This window comes from Pollachius pollachius, assembly GCF_949987615.1.
Source record: "Pollachius pollachius genome assembly, chromosome: 12".
Lineage (NCBI taxonomy): Eukaryota > Metazoa > Chordata > Actinopteri > Gadiformes > Gadidae > Pollachius > Pollachius pollachius.
In genome coordinates, this window is record NC_136945.1 from 15906653 (window position 1) to 15929143 (window position 22491).

At 43.7% G+C, this 22491-nt stretch overlaps 2 protein-coding genes across 2 annotated transcripts; one reads left to right on the forward strand and one right to left on the reverse strand.

The window, feature by feature from the left end:
* Nucleotides 1-665: 665 nt before the first annotated feature.
* camk1a (calcium/calmodulin-dependent protein kinase Ia) lies at nt 666-12676 on the forward strand (the record flags this gene model as incomplete). The annotated part of the gene is made up of 11 exons (XM_079748613.1): nt 666-751; nt 8490-8621; nt 9673-9747; nt 10046-10184; nt 10272-10398; nt 10629-10704; nt 10797-10909; nt 11266-11344; nt 11522-11609; nt 11996-12164; nt 12573-12676. The coding sequence occupies 11 exons, from the start codon at nt 666-668 to the stop codon at nt 12674-12676; spliced, it is 1188 nt and encodes a 395-aa protein (XP_079604739.1).
* Nucleotides 12677-17447: 4771 nt separating this feature from the next.
* Nucleotides 17448-22039, reverse strand: LOC307084175 (protein FAM3D-like). The gene is made up of 8 exons (XM_079748429.1): nt 21983-22039; nt 21597-21695; nt 20913-21066; nt 20749-20807; nt 20370-20420; nt 19777-19861; nt 19563-19683; nt 17448-18986 (listed from the first exon to the last, which is right to left on the reverse strand). The coding sequence occupies exons 1-8, from the start codon at nt 21993-21995 to the stop codon at nt 18900-18902; spliced, it is 669 nt and encodes a 222-aa protein (XP_079604555.1). The 5' UTR covers nt 21996-22039; the 3' UTR covers nt 17448-18899.
* Between the last annotated feature and the right edge of the window lie 452 nt (nt 22040-22491).

Here is a 22491-nt window from a genome sequence, read left to right on the forward strand (position 1 = left end):
ACTTGCACAAAATGAAATGTTGTGTGGGTCAAATCTTAAACTCAGCGATGCCCTTGTAAAACGATTTCTTTGAAGTCGAGCATTTTTCCTCCACTGGCCCATAATGTTGGCCGATATTGTAATAGTAACCTATACAAATGCGACAAAATGAATCTTGAGACCAAAGCCTCATTTCATATGAACTGGTTTACTGAACGAATGCCTGTAGCCTACCATTTGAAATCCATCCTACAGATTGGAGAATCTTATTTCCAACTTCCCTGAGGGTAAAAGGAGATGTTTATGTTATATGTCTATGTTTCAACCTGTCATATTGTTCAGCTAGGCCTATTAATCAAACATTTTCAAATGCAGAAATAGATATCTTTAACCCACAAGGGGCTGTATAGTAATGTCGTCAGGAAGTAAAAATCAAAAGTCAACATCACATACACATCATGTGTTTAAATTCTTACCCTTTGTGCCCCAAATGCTGTTATTAGTGATTTCAACCTTCCCCCGTGCCCTCCAATGTAGCTTGTTGACCAGTTTTATCAGGGACACTTTGGTTGGGTTTTTATGTGCTAACTCATGGATAGGATCATAAAAGCTCAGTGACTCGGATCCTTGTCTCACCCTCGCTCACTCTTTGCAGTTCTGGGGCGACAGAACCAGCACTTTATAGGATGCCTCTTGTAGAGGACGGCACTGGGTGGAAGAAGAAGACGACAGACATCAAAGAACATTATGATTTTAAAGAAGTGCTTGGGACGTGAGTAACTCGTTTGATGTTTTTTGTTTTCCCTTTTACTATGCCACACCATTTTGGAAGTTTATCTGTGACAGTATAGAAAAAAAACTAAATAAGAAGCCAAACTCAGTTTTCAAAAGGAAAAAAAGGTCTATCAATGAAAACATCTATAAATACAAGACAATACAGACAAAATACAGACAAAACTGTGTTTCTACAAAAACAGCTCTTGGTGACCGTCTTCACCCTGCCATCGACATTTCTGAACATAATTTCTTGCCCGGATGGGATGGAGACAAGAGGTCACCTACAAAATATATAGGTGACCTACCGCACGCGTGGGGGCCCCTTGGAGACTTGCCCGTATGACCCGGGGGCCACCTCTTGTATTCCCAGCAGAGTGTGTGTTCTGGTAGCTGAATTACCTCCTCAACTGTGATTCATTACACCAAGGTGTCATAGCGTGGAGCAGTTCAATAATGATTGCGTCATCTAATAGATTAAAATATTGTAGTCAAACACACCACATAACACTGAATGGTGTTGGATGGAAACACATCATTTCAAAGCAATTTTGTTTGTTGTTTATAAACTATACATGTTTGAAGAGTTTATAACATGTGTTAAGCTACTATTTTACCACTTGATTCACAGCCGGGAAAGCAGATGAATCTGCAAGCTCATGTTTTATTTGCTGTGGCGTATGCGTCTGGCCCCCCTCCAATTCAGTTAGTTTTCCAGCAGACCTGGCCCGGGTTGAGCCAATCACAACCGTTTATCTCATATCAGATGGGTCTTTACAGCGGAGCGCCCTATGGGAACGCCGTGGCGGCATTTTCATTAACAACCAAGATGGCTGCTGCAGATGTGTCACGCGTTTCTTTCCTCTGATTGGTCGTAGTTCTATCCAATTGCATCCAGAGGCAATTTGGTTTGCATCCCTTAATTATGCTGCTAAGAAATAAAAAATGAACTGAGAGATTCCAGACTAATATGCGTTTGTGAATGGGTCTGGTGATGTAAGCCTACCTGCATGACATAATAATTATATGAGCATTCAAATATTAGCGTAAAGTACAACATTACGACATAGGAGTAGTAACATCTAATGGAGTTCAGGGGACTAGCCTGAACAGGATAGTTCTTTGCCTTATCAAACCTTCTGTTCCCTCCTGTCTTTGTGAGTAGCCAGACCTAGCAGAAGGCCGAATGAATGTGTTGACTGAAAGCTCCTTATGAGATTACCCAATAGCTTTATCCTACGACCCAGTGTCTTATAATTGATTTATGTTGAAATATTATCCAGGGATCCCACTAATCCTTGCTATTCCACCTCAGCCCAGTCACAGTAACAAAGTGTTCTCCAGGTAGCAGATCAATCCTAATATTAATACTGTCCCGGTATTTGTTTGACTTAAGTCCATGTTGCTTTTTACTGAAGCCTGTAAAGGTCATTCAGTCTGGGTTTTATCAACATTCATTTGTCACATCCACAATTATACTAGTAGAAAGTGCAGTTAAAATATGGCTTGCAAGGTTAACCAAAAATAATGATGAGTAAGAGAGAAAACGTTATGTCAGGTTTGTTCTATGTCTTCCTTCCAGTTCAGAGGTACAGAAGGCTAATCAGGGGTTTAATATATAAAAACAAAGAGTATTGTGCGCAATATCCAACCTTCAACTGTCAAAGCAGCCAGAACTAAACTACACTAACTTGTATCAAACAGTAACCAAGTAGAATTGGCCTTTAACTAAAAACTAAAATGAGACAAGCTCAAGGAGAGGCTAACAGTGTGTTGTTGAATCAATCTTTTAATTTCTGTCGCTTACTTTGCATGGCTTACCCTTCTAGAATTATGAAAATTGAACTACTACTTTAAGCAAACAGAAAAAAACTAAATTAAGGCCAATATGCAAATCATTGTATCTCATTAGCTTTTGGTAAATGGGTATTATGATATAAACATATTGGTTTACAAAGAGTATCTTTGCAGAATGTTGGGAGGTAGGCTGAGGAAGAGCTTGATGTTGGCTTCAATCCATCTCTTGTCTCAAGATAGTTTACGGGCCCCAGCAGAGTGTTTAATGGATTGTAAGAGTAAAAGCAATGTGTTACGTTGGCTTAAGCAATCGATAGACGTAAATATGAGCATTTTATTAAAGTAATCTTGTTCTCAATGCGGTTTCTTGCATGCCTAAGCTTTTCAGTCCCTTTGGTTTTGAATTTGAACTTGAATTGTTCCACGCCGGGCACTATGATAAGCAAATCCTTCATCTCAACGTAGATTTTGATGTATCTGTATTATATTTGGCATCAATAAGTAGCCAAACCACCGCACCATTTCTTAATTTCAGCAAAATACTTTCAGGGTCCAAGCAGGGGAGTTGTTTCAGGCTGTAAACAGGACTTCTCCCTATAGCTCCAAGGGTGTACAGAGGCCTGATCATGGCTGTAGATCGAACACGTTTACATATGTCGAACATTGTGATCTAATACCTAAGTTTATGCATTCATAATACTGGGGGCGGCAACTGGCCCACAAATCTTAATGGACGAATCCTAGTTACACAAATGCCAACGTAAACTACAATTTCTATTCTGTATTGAGAAGTGGCCTGCTAATAACACTAGCAGGGTGTGCTTCAAGGCTCAGGCGATGTTGGATATTTGCCCTTACTGGTTTAAACACAGAAATATAATAACACTGTTTTTGGCCCACACTTCCCACACCACAATCACAGTAACAATAGCTTTGTTATTTTTCTTTTGAATCTTGATATATTTAACAACCGTCGGATATATTAGGATCAATTACACTAAAAGTAGGGATAGGGTGTCTGCGGTAAGTGCTGCACATGCACGCACGCACACACACACACACACACACACACACACACACACACACACACACACACACACACACACACACACACACACACACACACACACACAGAAACACACACACACACACACACACACAAACGCACCCACGCACACTCACACACACACATGCAAACACAGACATACACAAACAGACACACACACACACACACACACACACACACACACACACACAGTCATAAAACTAATTAGGCTATAAGAAGGGTGCTTTGAGCTGGAAGTGTGCACCTGCAGGCAGCCAAATCAATAGAGTGATGGATGCTACTCTCCACCCGCGCGGGGTGGAAAGGCCCGCCCACTCTGCATTCTGCCGCACCAAGGAAATCATACACAGCAATTAGAATCCCAGCAAACATGTCGTCCAACCCGCCAGCCGGAGACCCACCAGACACGGTAGAGGGAGGAAACATGTGATGTGTTCGCGTGGGTTTCGTTATCGACATAACAGGGTGAAACATACCCAAGCGTATTTTTACCCATGATTCTACCGGTGCATAGTTTATAAACCGACCGCAGGTTTTTAAACACATTCGCGTCATGGAGTAGACACACTTTGGACTGAGACAAACGTTTGACTTGCCGTGTCTAAAATGAGGACAGAACGCATGCACGCATCGCCAACACTGACTGGGTCGCATCGCTCCGGCTTCACACACAGAACCTCCCACTCCTTCCCCCCCCTCACCCCCGGCAGACCCACAGAGGGTCTCTCTCCACTCCACTGCTCAGTCTCCAAGGAGAAACACGCTGCTGGATGCTTAATTACAACGTGTCTTGTGGCAACAGTGTGTGTGTCTGTGTGTGTGTGTGTGTGAGAGAGACTGGCGGTATGCGTGTGTGAGACTTGCAGTGCGTGTGTGTTTGCATGAAGATGATTTAGATGTGTTTGTGTACGTGTGTGCACTGTGTCTGAGTCGCGTGTGTTGCTTCTGTATGCACTCACTCGCAAACACCCTAGACAAGCCCCCTCCCCCTCTAGCTTATATTACTCACTGTCAGTCATCCTGTTACTCCGGCTGCCTATACGAACCCCAGGCGCTGTGTCTTTTTATACGCTGTGCATCATGGTTCACACTCAACGTCCCCGTCGTATACTTAAAAACAATAACAGTTTCCTGTCAAAGATTATTGATCTCATAGATTGGTTATGTGTGTGTGTGTGTGTGTGCGGTTGTCTCCTTGGCCTTGTAACGGATGTGTGTACGCCTCATTAGGGCTCCATGGATTTTTAATGATGGATAATAGAAGGTCAGAGAGGAGCCGACCTCCGGGGTCATATCAATCAGCGCCGTCCGGCTCGGTGCAAAGTGGGGCAGCCGTGTCGTTAGGTTCTCCTAAGACCTCTTCAAAGGCAGCCGATTAAAAGCTGAGCGGCTTGGGCCAACGGAATGAGAGCCTTATCACGCTGGCGCTCCTGTCACGTGCAGCGGCCGCTTGGCTGAGCACGACGACGGCGTCGGATGCACAGGCCCCAGGCCCGGTTGAGTGCTGCTACCAGGATGCGAAGCACGCGCCGTGATCGCGTGGGTTTTTGTATGAATGTATTTTAGCAGCTTAATATTTTCGGATTCGTGGTTGAAAATGCAAAACCTTTTCTTCACAAATGTGAATAGCATGGAGACAGCTATTGGTGGTGAGGCCTCTTAGATGCCATCGAATACCCGGTTGCTTCTGATTTGGGCCTTCTTCCATGGGTGGCGCTGTTGCAAATGGTCTGCAATCATACATTTTGAGTCGTTTGGAAAAAAGTGTTTTGAGAAGCTTAACCTTCTCTCAGGCTCGGCCGACATCGGAGACCGGAAGGAGCTCCAAACCTCCACACACACCTCGCACTTTTGCTGCGATGTCAAAGTGCCTCGGAAAACGCCCTTCGACGTCACCAAAAGGACGCAGCGTGTGTCCGGAGCAGAGTGGAACGTTCACAAGCTGGAGGCTGGCGATGACATAGGATTTTACTAGCCTGGGAACCAGGCGATTCTGAGAACTCATGTTTCATTTGTTCTGGCATATGCATCTGGCCCCCCTCCCGTTCAGCTGCTTATCTAAGACGGGGCAAGTTTGTAATGATGACTTCACTGAGTAGTAGTTTCATAATCAACCAAGATGGCTGTTGCTGATGTGTTTCGGGTTTCTCATTAGTCTTAGTCCCCCCAATTGAGTCCGGGGTCATTGTGAACTACGTCCTTTGATAACACCCCATAGAACTAAAAAGTGAACTGAGAGGTTCCAGACTAATCACCGGCGCTATTATCCCGGCTCCTGAAGGCACGCGCCAACACGAAGAATGCACAAACGCACACCTTCCATGTTGTGATGCCAAAGACCTTTTCCCTGCAGCGCACAAAGCCAGCAGCAGACCAAAAATGCTGACAATCCACTCCCATGTTAGTGAGCGGACGTGGTTGTATTCTCTGGTGTCTTCTCATGCTCCTTGGTTAACATGGGAGCGGATCTCAAGTGTTTTCGAGGAGCAGATTTTAAGTCCACTTCCGCTGTACGCTTTGCGTGGTGGTGGGAAAAGTGCTTGTGTTTGTGTGTGTGTGTGTGTGTGTGTGTGTGTGTGTGTGTGTGTGTGTTCTGCTCCCTTATCCAACGGTGTCTCTAGACAGCAGGGCTGTGCCCACAGCTCCATAGGGGGAAAAAGTGCTTAAATATATGCCTGGAAAGAGTAGGTCTACTTTTTGGGCACTGTTATGGGGATTGATAATTCAATCGGGTAACCAGAAATCTAGGAGGTTGACTGAATTCAATATTTCCGTACGTCCCCTCTGCCCATGTTCTAACCAGTTCCCCCCTGACCTTGCACCACAGGGGTTTCGACAGCCAACCAGAACACTAGCGTTTCATTTGTGGGTTGAAAGAGGTCAAATGAGGAGCTCCTACACACATGTTCCCATATTTACATCCGCAAACAAAGAATACAGCCATACTCTGAAGTACTAAATTGGTACACAGATGACATTTCATACAATACATGTATCATTGTATATGGTTCAAGATAATGGATTAAGCCCCCAGATGACCAAATATTATGTCACCTTCTATCCTTATAGATGGGTGCACCTCCAACTGCATCGTAGCGGGAAGGATGTTGACATTGAGCAACTTATTGTAACTTAATATAAAGGCTTTTAAACAGCAACAAAGTTCAAGATATGAGAACACTCAAAGCTTACATACATGTGTATTTAGGTTATCTGTCCCTGTGAACCACACACGGCAGGCACGCACACACACACACACACACACACACACACACACACACACACACACACACACACAGACACACAACTTACTCTGTGTCCCATCATCGCCAGCCCATAATCTATAATGCAGTCCAGCCGTCCTCAAAGCCACCACACTACATTTACTCTATCTATTATTGAATGGCTACCAAATGGTGCAGGCTATGGGTGTGCTGGGGTTGATACCGGCTCTCTCTATTTGCGGCCGTGTGACGGCTCACTCCTCAGGCCTTTTTTTTTAGCCCTGAAAAGTCTGGGCGGCACTATGGTAATATCATCATGTTGAATTATTCATCGCAATACCTCCTTTAGAGTCATGACATACATACACACACACAAACACGCACCCACATGCACACTCTCCATGAGAAATAGGAAATGGCGTCCATCATTACTTGCTAATTAAAACGTTCTCAGTTGCTTGGATTAAGTTTAAGCCTAGTTTAAATGTCGCTCTGTTAAAAGTGTGTGCCAATGTTGACTTAGTCACAATTTGTCATAGTTTCACGAATACATTGGCACCAGTTCTTGGCAAATAGTTTTCAAGAGCCCAGCATACGTCTGAGATGCAGTGCACGATGTACATTAGTCACAACACTGTGGTCAGCCCAGAATATATTATAGGTTCAATGTCACTGCCGCAACTTAGCCAAAGTTAGATCATTCTGATCGTATATATCCTACACCTCACCTGAACACCTGAACCATCAATGTATGTTTAAAGGACTGTTCTCTCCGTCTCTGCCTGTCTCTCTGTCTGTCTCTCTGTCTGTCTCTCTGTCTGTCTCTCTGTCTCTTTCCAACGTGTACACATGCCCCCTCGTCAACACCCCCACTACCACTCCCTCCACCACCCTCACAACCACCACATCCACCACCACCTCCACCACCACCCCAACCACCACCACTCCCTCCACCACCACCACCTCCACCACCCTCACAACCACCACATCCACCACCACCCCCACCACCAACGCCACTATCACCACCCTCACCCCAACAACCTCCACCTCCTCCACCACCCCCTCTACCACCACCACCACCACCACCACCCCCTCTACCACCACCACCACCACCACCACCAACGCCACTATCACCACCCTCACCCCAACAACCTCCACCTCCTCCATCACCCCCTCCACCACCCCCTCTACCACCACCACCACCACCACCACCCCCTCTACCACCACCACCACCACCACCACCACCCCCTCTACCACCACCACCACCACCACCACCCCCTCTACCACCACCACCACCACCACCACCCCCTCTACCACCACCACCACCACCACCACCCCCACCACCACCACCACCACCACCACCACCACCCCAACCACCACCACCACCACCACCACCACTCCCTCCACCACCACCACCACCACCACCACCACCCCAACCACTACTACCACCATCACCACCACCACTACCACCACCACCCCAACCACCACCACCACCCCCTCCACCACCACCACCCCAACCACTACTACCACTACCACCACCACCACCACTCCCTCCACCACCACCACCCCAACCACCACCACCTCCACCACCACCACCCCCTCCTCCCCAAACCTCCCCCCCCCTCCCCCCTCCCGTTTCACCACCCCAGGGGGGCGTTCTCCGAGGTGGTGCTGGCCGAGGAGAAGGGGACCCAGCGGCTGGTGGCAATCAAGTGCATCCCCAAGAAGGCGCTGGAGGGCAAGGAGAACAACATCGAGAACGAGATCGCCGTGCTGCACCGGTGAGGTCACCGCGTCCCGCCCTCACCACCTGGCAGGGGGCCAGGGCTAACGTATAGCGACGCACCGCACGGGCAATGTACAGATATGCACTGGGGGGTAGGAGGGGGAAGGGGGGGACGGTTGATTAAATGCACAGTGTCAGTGGAAACAGTGGAACAGTGGCGTAAATGTCAGGAGTAAAGAAGATGGACCTATTTTTAGTGTCCTTGTTGCCAGGGCAACAGCTCACAGAGGCGGGAATGTGGTGTGGAGTTCCCTGCAGCAGCGGCGGGCGTGCTGAAGGAAGAGCGAGAGACAGTGGTGGGGGGCCGAGGAGGGGGCTCTGCGCACGAAGCGGATGATAAGGGGGGGGTTGGTGACAAAGTTGAACATACTGAGACCCTTATTGTGGGGATTTCTGTCAAGAAGGAAAGACCTACAGAGAGACAGACGGAGAGGCAAACACATTTAGACAGACAGACGGACAGCCATGTATAATTGCTGAATAGATTTATACAAGCATTCATACATTCATAGATACATTCATAGATATTCACAGACACACACATAGAGAGAGAGCTCCTCAGTTGTGATTGTGTAATAAGTGAGAGACAAGGGTGTTATCAACTGTATTTCACTACCGATCTGCAGCGAAGAGGGCTTCCCTTGCCTGGGTTGTACAGCAGGAATAAATGGCTGTGCATCCACTCATACGGTTGTTGACTTGAGCCCTCCATGGGGTCTGAAACATGCTTTTCCTTAAGCAGTGGATGACTGAGACTCTGGCCTCTCTCTCATCCGTTACCCACAAGTGTATTGCGTCCACCCATCCTCAGAACTTGCACTACTGCTAGAATGCTGCTCCACATGGGCGTTAAGAATCAAACGTGGGTTGGATCTGAGTGTACCAAGGGGGGTTCGGAGGAAGAATGGGCACAGCTCTCATGATTGAAAAATCGACCACCTGGTGACAGAAATAAGAAGGCTTTCGAGAAGCGTGTTCGAAGTGTCCCTGTGCTTTAGAATTTGAGAAATATTTAATGTTATTTTTGGGTGGTTCATTCTCTATAGAATCCAGCACACCAATATTGTGTCCCTGGAAGACATCTACGAAAGCACCTCCCACCTGTATCTCGTCATGCAGCTGTAAGTCCCACCTCTGCAGCTGTTACACATCTCTGCTGTTACACATCTCTGCTGTAACACATAACACAACTCTGCTGTTACACATCTCTGCTGTTACACATCTCTGCTGTTACACATCTCTGCTGTAACACATAACACAACTCTGCTGTTACACATCTCTGCTGTAACACATAACACAACTCTGCTGTTACACATCTCTGCTGTTACACATCTCTACTGTTACACATCTATGCGATATACGAATGGTACCAGACTTATACCAATGAGTGAATGGCTAACAGAGTGTGGTCCCTGGCAGTGTTTCAGGAGGCGAGCTGTTTGACCGGATCGTGGAGAAGGGCTTCTACACGGAGAGAGACGCCAGCCAGCTCATCCACCAGATCTTGGACGCAGTCAAATACTTGCATGATATGGGGATAGTCCACCGAGATCTGAAGGTAGAGCAGTTCATCATCGCACTTTCACACTATTTCTTTTACTTTCACCGTCACTTTCTTTGACCGATATTTCATGTTTCTGGTTAGCCGGAGAACCTGCTGTATTACAGCATGGATGAAGACTCCAAAATCATGATCAGTGACTTTGGTCTGTCCAAGATAGAGGGTTCTGGCAGTGTGATGTCCACAGCATGCGGAACTCCTGGATATGTAGGTAAGAGAGGTCAACGGCAGCTTAAACTCTCGCCCGTCAAGTCTTGGATGTTTCGCTCTCTACTCTCCTTTACCCTGGATTGTCCTCTTATTGCTGTGAAGCCTGTACTTCATAAGTACTCTGTCGGGTTGTTTAGTGTAACCTAGCTGAGTGCCATGAAGAGAGTACATTATAATAGAATGTTGGTTTTCTCTGTGTGAATAGGTTTTGTTGTGTGAATTTCATTTCAGCACCAGAGGTTCTGGCTCAGAAGCCCTACAGCAAAGCAGTGGATTGCTGGTCTATAGGAGTGATCTCTTATATTCTGTGAGTAGGGTTTTGAACTACTTTATTGATAAGTTAAGTGATTGATTTGATATTTGTCATGTTGAATATACCTTCCGATGACTGCCACACAGACTATGTGGATATCCTCCGTTTTATGATGAGAACGATGCAAAGCTGTTTGAGCAGATCCTCAAAGCGGAGTACGAGTTTGACTCTCCTTACTGGGATGACATCTCAGATTCAGGTAAGACGTACATCAAACACAGTAGTACACGTAAGCTTTTAACTGGGTTGGATTAGGAAAAGGAAATGTGACTAAGATAGCGAGTGGATTATTATAACAAAAGCTTTTTCTTTTGCTAGCTTTGTTTTTCCACCTTAATAATCCACTTACATCTATACAACAACATCTTATCCTTCCTGGTAAAGTGATAAAATAAAAATAAAATATAAATATGAGGATCCTAACTAAATACTCTTTGTTCTGGTAGCTGTTTAGTTATGATGGTTAAAACATTCATAAACATGAAAGGGTTGTGAGAGATGGATTAGTAGTCGCTGTATACGTGGACAGTGTAATCAATAGTTTTTGCTTTGCAGCCAAAGACTTTATTTGTCACCTGATGGAGAAAGAGCCTTCGAAGAGATATACGTGTGAGCTGGCCCTTCAACACCCTTGGTAGAACACACACACACACACACACACACACACACACACACACACACACACACACACACACACACACACACACACACACACACACACACACACACACTTCCGCATTATGTTTCTGTGAGTGGGATTTGTGGTGCTGTCCCCTTTGATTTGGTGGTGATGTTGTGGGGGCTTCGGCAGGATCTGTGGGGACACCGCGCTGGACAAGAACATCCACGAGTCTGTCAGCGCTCAGATCAAAAAGAACTTTGCTAAAAGCAAGTGGAAGGTGGGTGCCTTTTAGAGAGACTATGAGCTATGAGACACACAAACAAACATAAATCTGACGTTAGGGAAAGCCCCATTTAGTCAGGGCAAGTTCATTTATATAGCAGCCACACAATGGCCCTTTAGGATGCTTTACAAAGACATTAATCAGATTTAGAAATGACTAAAGCGCAGTCAATGAAAGATTAAAATCAAAGATAAATGTAGACTAAAAAGAAGTAGACAAAGATGCCAGTGCAGCGTTTCATTCAAAAGCAGAACCCTGATTTACTTTGAGTATGTCGTGTTGCGGTACAGGCTCAGATGGTGTTAAACCTTTGTGACAGGATCCAGTCATCTGAGTCTCTCTCTCTCTCTCTCTCTCTCTCTCTCTGTCCTCCCCCCCAGCAAGCCTTCAATGCCACGGCGGTGGTAAGGCACATGCGGCGGCTGCAGCTGACCACCAACGTGGACGGGCCCAGCCAGACCACGCCCACCAGCCCCTGCCACGCCCTCATGCTGCCCGAGGAGGAGGAGGATGAGGAGGAAGATGTAGTCCACGCAGAGCAAGAGAGTTGTGAGTCTCTTTTTGTATTGAGTCTTAAGAAGGCTTTTGTTTCTGGAGGAAGGAGGAATCTCATTAGTGGGCAGGTTGGGTTGGGAGGCCTACAGGCAGAGGGAATAGAGTTTGGTTTGAACCTAGAACCCTTTGACCGGGGGCCAGGTCAAATACCCTGACCGCTTATGTATGCAACATGACTCACAGACACAGAAGCACACACACACACACATTTGTGTTCCTTTGTTGATAGTCCCTCATCTCTCTCTCTCTCTCTCCCCCCTCCCCTTTTCCCTCTCTGTATCTCTCCCCCTCCCTCTCCCATCCTCCCCCTCACTCTCTCCCTCCCTCTCTCTCTCCATCCCCCTCTCTCTCTCTCTCTCCCCCCTCTCTCTCCCTCCCTCCCTCCCTCCCTCCCTCCTCCAGTGTCCCACTACGAGGACGGTCGCCGTGGTAGCGCGGATGGCAGCGTGGACCGGGACAGTCTGAGAAGCTGTACCTACTGCTGCAGGCCGGCCAGCCGCGTCTGAGACCCCCCCCCCCCCCCCCCCCCGCGCCCTCCCTGGCCTCCCGTCCCATCGCCGACACCCTTGCTGCCCACCATGACGGTACTGAGCTACCAGGCAGCGCCCAGTGCCAGATAATCCCCCTATCCCCCCCACCCGGGCACAGCCCAGCAGCTCTATGCTAAAGTGTGCTTAGGAGCAGGCTTGTCCAAAAAACCCTCCTCGCAAAAACGTCCTGGCAACATGAACATCTGTTCCATGCTGAATTAATATTAACAAGTCGTTTAAAGTACAGAGATGGTATCCCGATCGGGACATAAAGCTGAGTTTGTCGCGTCCGTGGTTGACCCCGCCTAGCACAAAGTCTGGCCTAAATAGCCACCGCTGATGTGAGGTTTTCCCCCATTTTCTTTATTCCACACAATAGTTCTTTCATGTCCTGTATGAGTTCCATCCAACTCTATTCATGTTGGCCCCGCGCCCAGCTGACTGGAGGCTCTGCTCAGAACGTGACAGACTGCCCGGGCCTTCACCAAACCTACTCAGTCAGACTCAGCCGACTGGAGGCTCTGCTCAGAACGTGACAGAATGCCCGGGCCTTAACCAAACCTACTCAGTCGGACTCAGAGTCTTCCTGTGTAGGCGACTGAAGTATCGCGGCCATGTTGGATTAATTTAACGGCACTTGCCCCTTTTTTCCCCCTCTTGTGTTATATTGAAGTTTTTATAATCCGCTTAACCCTTTGTTGTTTTAATCTGTGCAACTCAGCAGACATGTTGGAAAGTTGAAATTACGGGGAACGCTTCGGACTGGGTTCGTGAGGAGAGCTTCCACCTACGCCAAGTGACTGCATGCTTCAGTAGGGGTTGAGAGGGGGTAGCAACTTTTATAAATATCAAAAGGGATGTAACGTTTTTATTTTCATTTGGCAGAGGCTCAAACTAAGATCCGAATGGACCTCAGAGTGCGAGAATGAGTCTGATGGTGGCTAGATGGCTCGGTCACGGAGACTGGCCCATAAGACCGCCCGGTAACTCTTAATATAACGATCAGTCACGAGTCATCTATAAGCCTTTGGTTAATGATGAACTAATCATCAACAAAACATTGTTACTAACTATGTTAAACAGCCCCTATTTTACCACCAGCTGTATTTAGCCTTTACAAGTCATGTTGAAATTGACCCTCCAGTGACATCACAAGTGGGATTTTCCAACCCAGATAATTGATATGAGCACTTATTGGTCATCTTCAAATATCCATATTTATGTTTTGGTAATGATTAGTTTATCCTTAACTAAGGGCTTATGAACAACTTAAATAACTGAACTTTATTACCTACCCCCCCCCCCCCCACTCAGAGGGATCTGAGTCTGAGTTCTCAGCGCGACCTGTACAGTGCACCTCAAGTGGAACACGTTATGATTGATTTATTTTGTTTGGTCTCTCTTGTTTGCATGACCTGGTGGAATTAATATGTTTACATGAACGACGATCAGTTATTATTAAGACACACAAACACACACGCACACTCACATGCACACATGCTACTTATTACTCTGTTGTATTGATTGAAAATGATGTAATACTGTAATTCTGAACTATATAATGTGAAGTGAGTTATACCAGAAGTAATGTCGTTGATACATGAAGGGAAACGAAAAAAAAGGAACGGGATTAGAAGGAGCACGGCTGGACTACCTTTTGAACACCTCTGCATTGATTATGACCTTGAATACCTGATGTCTTGTACTGTGTTAGTTTAAACCTTTTGTTGTTCTCCTTCATTCTGTGCTTATGTTTTTATGTAGCACCACTAGCGTTCTTTAAGACCACAGTCTTTCATCCGATCACTGAGAATCACAGAGGAATAGTAGGGAGAAACAGAGAACAGCTGTAGCTCTTTATGGATAGGCATGCCAGTGCCCATAGTGAACGTCATAAGATACACCTGTTTTCCCCTGAACCTCTGTGATAAAGTCCTATAAGGCTTGTACAGATTTTTTTTGTTTGCAATACCCCGCCATTTTGTGATGACTCAAGAGAGTGCTACTAAATCAATGCAAACATACCATAACCTAAGCAAATCCAAACTTTGTTTTGCCACTTCTCGCATGAGAAACGCTGGGGGCAGTTTCAGACACAACAATGTCTCCCCATTATGAACATTTATTTCACAATTGATTACGAAACAACAACCACGACACAATTACTACTAATAACCTTAATTTGCTCCTATACTTCCAAAATGGAGGCGGTCAATGGGATTTGACATCACGATGTACAAGCCCTATACAGGTATAGTGTTCATAGTTAGACAGTAGGGTCAGCCCGGGCTCAGTCTTGTGGCGGATCATACCATTTAGAACAAATAAGGCCACGATTGTTAACGACCAATAGCAAGCGAGACTTGCCGGGGTGTCACTCGTATAAGCTAATGAGGAGAGCCGACTCATACATTGGTTTGGTTCAATTTTCGCTCCCATTGGCCTGTCTCAGAGTCAAGTCATCAGAGCTATATTCATACGGAGGAAATGGAGGACGATCTCTGGGTTTCCATGACTGTAATCTTGAAAGATATGCAAATTGTGCATGAAGGGCTTTGTGTTACATGTACAATAGTTAGATGGTTGATGTTAATGACTTTGTTTAGTAATGACTTTACGTTGAACCTAATCTGGGGAGTTAGAATTTTTCCTTGGCTGTGTTTTTTTAAAGACGTTTATTTGACCCATTCAAACACATCCAGTGCATAAAGAAACACGTGTATATTATATATATATAAATATACATATATATTGTATATCCTTTTTTGTAAAAGCTGTTTTGAGCTCAAATGTATGGATGCAGTGCATCATGGGACATTGATCAACATGCAAGAAGATTTGTACCCACGAAGACATGAATGCAGGGAATGAAATAAAACTTCTTGTCTATGCATTTGCTTTCTCGTTATGTGGTCGTTTTTCTGTAGCGTAAATTTGGCTTATATCCCTAAAGCTGGAGGGACAACTTTGGAGAGACCATGCAGAGTAAACACGATTTAGAAGTAGCCAACCTCTAAAGCCAGTCCCCTGAAAGCCTAGATTAGTTTTCTAGTTTAGCAATAGTTCTGCCTAGCCTTGTGGAAGATTTCGGTCATGCGAAAATGACAGCAAAGGCAGAGTGTGCACAGGTTGCCGGGTGGGTGGGTAGGTAGGTAGGCAGGTAGGTAGGTAGGCAGGTAGGTAGATAGGCAGGCAGGTAGGTAGGTAGGCAGGTAGGTATATAGGCAGGTAGGTAGATAGGTACGCAGGTAGGTAGGTAGGTAGGTAGGTAGGTAGGTAGGTAGGTAGGTAGGTAGGTAGGTAGGCAGGTAGGTAGGTAGTTAGGTAGGTAGGTAGACAGATAGGTAGGACATGCAGTCACTTCATTCAGGCCGAATTAAGTGAATAGAGTTAGGCTTATTACAGGCCTTCGCCAGCCACCAGATGTCCGATTTTTCTAAATTTAGGTCTGATTATTTGATTTATTCATTACTGCCGGAGTATTTCAACAAATATTACATATGCTTCAAAAATATATTGCCTACACTAGCATTAATTTAAAAAAAAAAATTCAAAAAATCCAAGAACGATTTCATTAATGTATCTCCAACCTGTGTATCGAACAAAATTAGCGCAGAAACACTTTTTGAAATTATATTTGTTCTTGTTCAGAATGAAGAAAAATCGTTATTTTGTTTCTTCCAGTAATTGAGTAAATTACAATGGAATGAATAATTGTTCATTTAATATAAAATAATACTGATAGAAAATTATGTATATAATGAATTATTGAAAATGTGTGTATTTTATTTATTTTTTTCAGACCGCACGAAAATTGTATACGTGTACGTCAAATGTAGTGTCAAACGTTTGCTTGTGCATCCTGACCTAGTTAGAATAAGATGACTAAGGGCTATTGTGCCATCTAGCGGTGAAACATAGTAACTACAATTGTCCTGAACCGCACTTGCAATCTTCTTTAATAGGTCCATGCTTGCAATAAGGGCGTTTGTGTAGCTAATCTGTGCCTTACGTATTTACGTAATTTGATGAAAATAATAACAATCATCTACCTATTATGTGTGCATGAAATTGTTTCCTTCATCAGGGCAGGACTATTTCGAGGCTGATTTTACATTGGCATATCTGAATTCATGGAGGTCGCTTTGGATAAGACAGTAAATTACAAATAAGTAATTAGCTAGGTTCCTAATAAATTAGCTTGAAACTCTACTTAGCCCTACCTCAGGTTATTGGTGGGCATAATAAATCCATTAACTTTCATCCCACTTGTAAACCCTCCTTGGGTCAATCCTCATTCAAGGGTGCTCAGATGTGCAACTCTCTTCATTGGTCCACTTAATGTTGTCATGTAGGCCTGCTGTTATTATCCCTAATTACAAATTAGTAAAACCAAGAGAGTGAGAATAAATCACCTTCTCCCCAATATATTTCGACAACTGAATAGCATGCAGAAATAATATTTCACCCTAGGAAAATATTTAAAAAATACAGAATACAGATGCAAATAGTTGGCAATGGAAACCGCATGCTGGTGTGAAAAATAAATAAATAAAATAGTGTGCATGAATTATTCATGCAATTAGCACTTACACTCATACAAGCTCAATAGATTTGCAGACACTTTTTTGTTAATTTTAATTAAACTATATCAACAGCCCATGCATTAGGCTGTTTTTCTATCTTAGTTTCGACAAAATCTAATAATGATGTAGCATTAGCATGGTTTTGTTTGTCAGCCGTACTCTAAGCTAGTATAAGCTAACGACAGCACAGAATCTCCTAGTGAGAAACACCTAGTGCTTATGGTGCACATATTTGTAAGGTAAGTAAGGTGATAGGGGTAACATAATTGGGTCTATTACAGTTAGAGCTTACAACAGTTCACCAAAATCATAAACCTAGTTCATTAAAATGCCCTTTAATTAATAAATGAATCTATCTACCTATGCATTATTACAATATAATACAAAAATCCCAGAAGATCTAAAAAGCATGACAGTAAATACAAAATAATGACAAAAGCCCTTATTGCTGGAACAGGAGAAAGCATAAGAGAGATTTGATTATAATCATCTTTCAGTACGTTCCTGCTGGGATACCACGCACACAACTCCGAAAAGTGAATGTGAAAACATCGTTAACTCGGTGGTAGCACATCGGTTTATGGTTTTATTCGACTCTTTTCAAATTCAAAATGGGAGTCGAGGAAGAAGAAGAGTACACAATTTATAATGATTAGGTGATTAAGTTAAACATCCCCATTGAAACGGTATGCCAAGTCAATTCAACCGTTGTATTTGGTAAGTAAACAGTTCCCGTCTTTGGAAAACAAAAGTGACCCCCGCATATTCATGATGACATGTTGAAAAATGTCATGCTTTTATTTTTAATTCATATGGTTCCTTCTAAATGCATGTACAGCCACAGGTGAGCTGTCCACGTGACTGCTTCTTTTGCATTAACCACTATGTGCTGGGAGCTTATAGAACTATGTTTCTCCCACCGGGGAAACAGATTGTTGTGACTGAACAGTACACGACAGCTAAATAAATGAATATTATGCCTATATACATGACAATATGATCATTTACGATTTAGCTATTTACAGTAGTGTTGCTATTGATATGAATTGAATATTGACAGATTTTTTTATGTTATCACATTTTGAAGTGACTTTTATTTTGCTTTTGTGATCGATTAAAGTCTGTGGAAATGCTTATTGATTTTTCACTGTTACACGGTCAAAGTCTTAATTTCTTAATTTCTTCAACTAGTCTGTAATAAATAATCGTCCCTTGGAAAAAGTATTCTTTCATCTAAAGCTCGATGTGTATGGCAGGTTAGGAGTTACTTTCCCCAACTTCTATAAATAGATAATGAGGGGAGTGTTAGCCAAACCACAATTCAGTTGTTATGTGTGTAGCTAATTGCATTGCCCCAAACCACTGAATGAATCACAGTAAATAGGTGTATTTGGTAAGATGACAGTGAATCCCTTTAGTGACTTCACATCACCTTTTAACATGTCCTTATTATGTTATGAATAAAACAATAATCGTTGGTATTAGCAGTATGTATTGTAATTAGCAGTAGGCCATGATTTGTTTATATCATAATTATTATTAGCAGTAGCTATGCTTTACATATTTTATAGTTGTGTGGTCTATCCTAAAACACTGTGACTTTCTCCCACTGATCAGAGCGTCCTTGGAAAACACCCAGACACCTCTGCCATCGCAGGCCATCCTCCATATTTGTTGGTCTTCTCATCGTTGGGCATTAGCTGAAACCAAAGGTATACCTGAATCGTCAGGCAGCGAAGCTTTTCACTTATGTTAACACGGCTGTGCGACATCCACATTGTGTAACATAAGGCAGGGCTAGGCGGATACACCAGGTTGGTCTCACAAGGCCTCGATCCTCTAATTGGCTATGTGCACTATCAATCCATAGTCTCTCTATACACCATGTATTCCTGTAGAACACTAGGCAAACAATGTGTTGAATCCTGAACTCCTATACATACACACATAAACACATCCCTTGACCTAACACCTAAAATCATGCATCTTTATCTGACAACCATTTCTAAGCTGTATCTAAATGTCACCGGTTTTATTGCACTAGGACATAAAATTAAAATATTCTAATTTTCACCTTGACTGAACCCGTTCTCAATCTACCCTCCATGTCGATGAAATGGATTTCCCCCGTTGCGAATCCAACATGGTTTTATCAAAGCCGAATTACAATAACTAGGACAGACATTGGTTGATAGAGTTGTCAATCAAGAGACAACAGGGACGGGAATGCATCACTCACAGTGGACAAGATTGGGTCAATGGCCAGGAACACTCACCTCTTCAAATGGGCTGGTCATGCCAGAACTACCGGCGAAAACCCAGGTGTCTCTGTATTTGATACGTTTGACTAGTGTGCTTCCTAATCCAACCAATATATCCTTCGACTCCTCTGGCATCCTGAGAAGAAGCATAAAGAACCCCATCACAATCAGCCATTGAAACGTTTGTGTGTGTGTGTTCACTTGTTTATTGGAGAGCTATGTGACTTACATTGTAGAAACGTCATCAAAAGATGCCACCAAAACAATTGTCCCTGGAACAATTTCTATCATGTCGGTTAAAGTGTCCCCAGGCACTTATAATAACACAGAGACAGAGACACACAAATAGTTATAATGGAGGACCGAATCACTCAAACAAGAAGCACACCATGAGTGCTGTTTAGAGTATAACAGCACTGGAACTTTTAACTATATGTGCAAAGCTCTGCTCTACTGGTGTTTCTAATAACCATTAATTACATTAATGACACTAAGTTGTTAACTCACTGGTTGCACGAAAAACGGAAACAAAGCAATAAATGTACGTGTTACAAAGCAACTGCCCTGCGATAATGTGTAGGCCTAATTGGCAAGCTTGTGTTTAGAAAATGTGGTGTGTTGCATGGCAAAATGTGTGAGTTTCCCAAATCCCACATTAAATCAACTGCCAAATTGTTATTTCTTGTTGCTTATTTACTGTTAACCAATAAATAGCACCTGTAGAACTGTTTGGCTTAGGAATCCCAGGTGTGCTGATATTCAGTATAACAGCACTCCCTCTCGTGTGATAATGGTTGAATATATAGATATAAATATTCTTACTGCCATCTTGTGCGTCAAGACAGTCAAACCTCTTAATTGTTCCGTTGTTACCTGAGACAGAACAAGCAAAGTCAAAACTCTTGATTGCTTCGTTGTTACCTGAGACAGAACAAGCAAAGTCAGAACACATTACCATCGTATTCCCTTTTAGGGAACTCCAAAAAACGCCAACAATCCCAACAGTGTGTCCCCATCCCCCATGCCAGTGGCTTTTGTCGGATGAAGTTTCTTGTGATTGTTGACAATTAATTGGGTTTGGCCAACAGAGAAGTCAACCAACAATATAGCAAACATTGCACAACTATAGTTTGGTGTTAGTTAATTAGGGGCAGTGTATAACACTTTTAGGCCTACGATGATCAAAAATCCTTCAACTTGCCATGAACCTGCACCATGTTGAGTCCCGGCCCTACGTTTCTCAAACCATGACTCATAACGCTGTTGACAGAAGCAAAATCATTCATAGCATGGGTTCGGTTAAAATAATTTACATTTCTGGAAATTGAATTAACAATCATCGATACAGAACCAATCAATACATACATGTCTCCGTCGAAGCAGATGCTTGGGCCCACAGCATTTGCTGCGCCACTTTTGATCCGGAGTGCATAGTGGCTCAGAGGGCAATCCTTAGAGAGGTCACACTTCATGTTTTTGATTGATTCATTCATTGTTTGATCGTCTTTATTTCGAACATCTAAGCAATAAAAACAAAGTTAAAATGGTAGTAGATGAATAATTAAGACAAAAGCAAAAACAGACACACTTGCCACATGCTCGAAAGGGGGTGGGAGGAAGTAAAAAACGTATCTAGTCCTACCACTTAACAGATGAATTTAGCCTGGATAGTTTATATTATATTATTAACATGTCAGTATATATAATAAAAAAGCTATAATAACCGTACACATTACATATTATATATGTTATAGATTTATAATACTTTTATAATAAAGTTTTGACTCAAAGCTGAGAAGAGAGAATATGACTAAGTCTCCTCCTCTTTGGCTGGAGATGGATATTTCTGAAGATGTTCTGAGCAGGGGTCTCCATGCATGCAATACAAGCAATACAAACTCAGTCCCCTTTGTGTCAATTGTTTAAAGGAAAAAATATGATTGCGGCTGCTAAACCAAAGCATGGCATACAGGTTTTAACACTTTTAACCATCTGATTATTATTATTTCTGCATTTAAATTTATTATAAAAGTATTTTAATCTTCTCACCAAACCTAATAGCTTTGATTCTTCCATATGCTTTGGTGTGGTAGAATTCCGTCAGCATCACAGTGGCAACAGCAACAGCGGCGATGTACACAATTAAAACTACAGAAGCACAACACATACGCTAAAACATTATAATGCAATGTGACTGAGACCGCTCCAATGTGCTCTTTGCCAGTACTTATTATTGTGTAGCATCTTAACCAAGCTACCTTGTTGTATGGGAATAGCTTATCCTAGCAATTGTAAATGCTTAGCACTTGTTTCTATGAATATCTTTACTGTACAGAGTGATATATTTTTCTCTTTCTTCTGACTAATGTAAGTCACTTCGGATAAAAGCGTCTGCTAAATGCCCTAAATGTAAATGAAAAAATAAATGAGCTCACCTTTGTTTCTCATGACAGCAACATTCAGACTAAAGGAAAGTCATTATGGGACACTTGAGGGAATGCGAGCGATAAGTGTTACTCTGTGTTTATAGCCAGGAGATAATCCCAGCCCAGTCATGCTTGGGGTAAATGCAAACCAGGATGCAAATGAATGCCTCATCCTGCATCCACACCCATAACTAACAGTATGTCCCTGTAGCAAAGCCAATTGCCACACCAGACCTAGGGGGCTTATTGGGCTCCTCCAGAAAAGGAAGCAGGGTCGTGGTGGCGGTGTTTTTGAAGAACATGAACATGAACATGAATATCAACATGAAAGTCGCCAGCCATGCAGGAGATCTCTCTTCAACTGGCGTGGAGATGGCTGGTTTAAACTGTGCACACTGATTACTCAATGTGCAACAGGTGTGCAGCCTCACCCAGCCCCAGAGTCCAATCAGACTCAGCCAGGTGAGGCTGCTTAAACCGGCCCTCATCCACACACACTCCCACGGGGCTCTAACCCG

What these genes read in the sequence shown, in the direction of transcription:
- LOC307084175 (XM_079748429.1), bottom strand. An exon ending in ATCTGCTTCGACGGAGACAT is followed by an intron (nt 20,808 to 20,912) that starts GTATGTATTGAT and finishes TTCTGTCAACAG; the next exon opens with CGTTATGAGTCATGGTTTGA. An exon ending in TGACCAGCCCATTTGAAGAG is followed by an intron (nt 18,987 to 19,562) that starts GTGAGTGTTCCT and finishes CTTTGGTTTCAG; the next exon opens with CTAATGCCCAACGATGAGAA.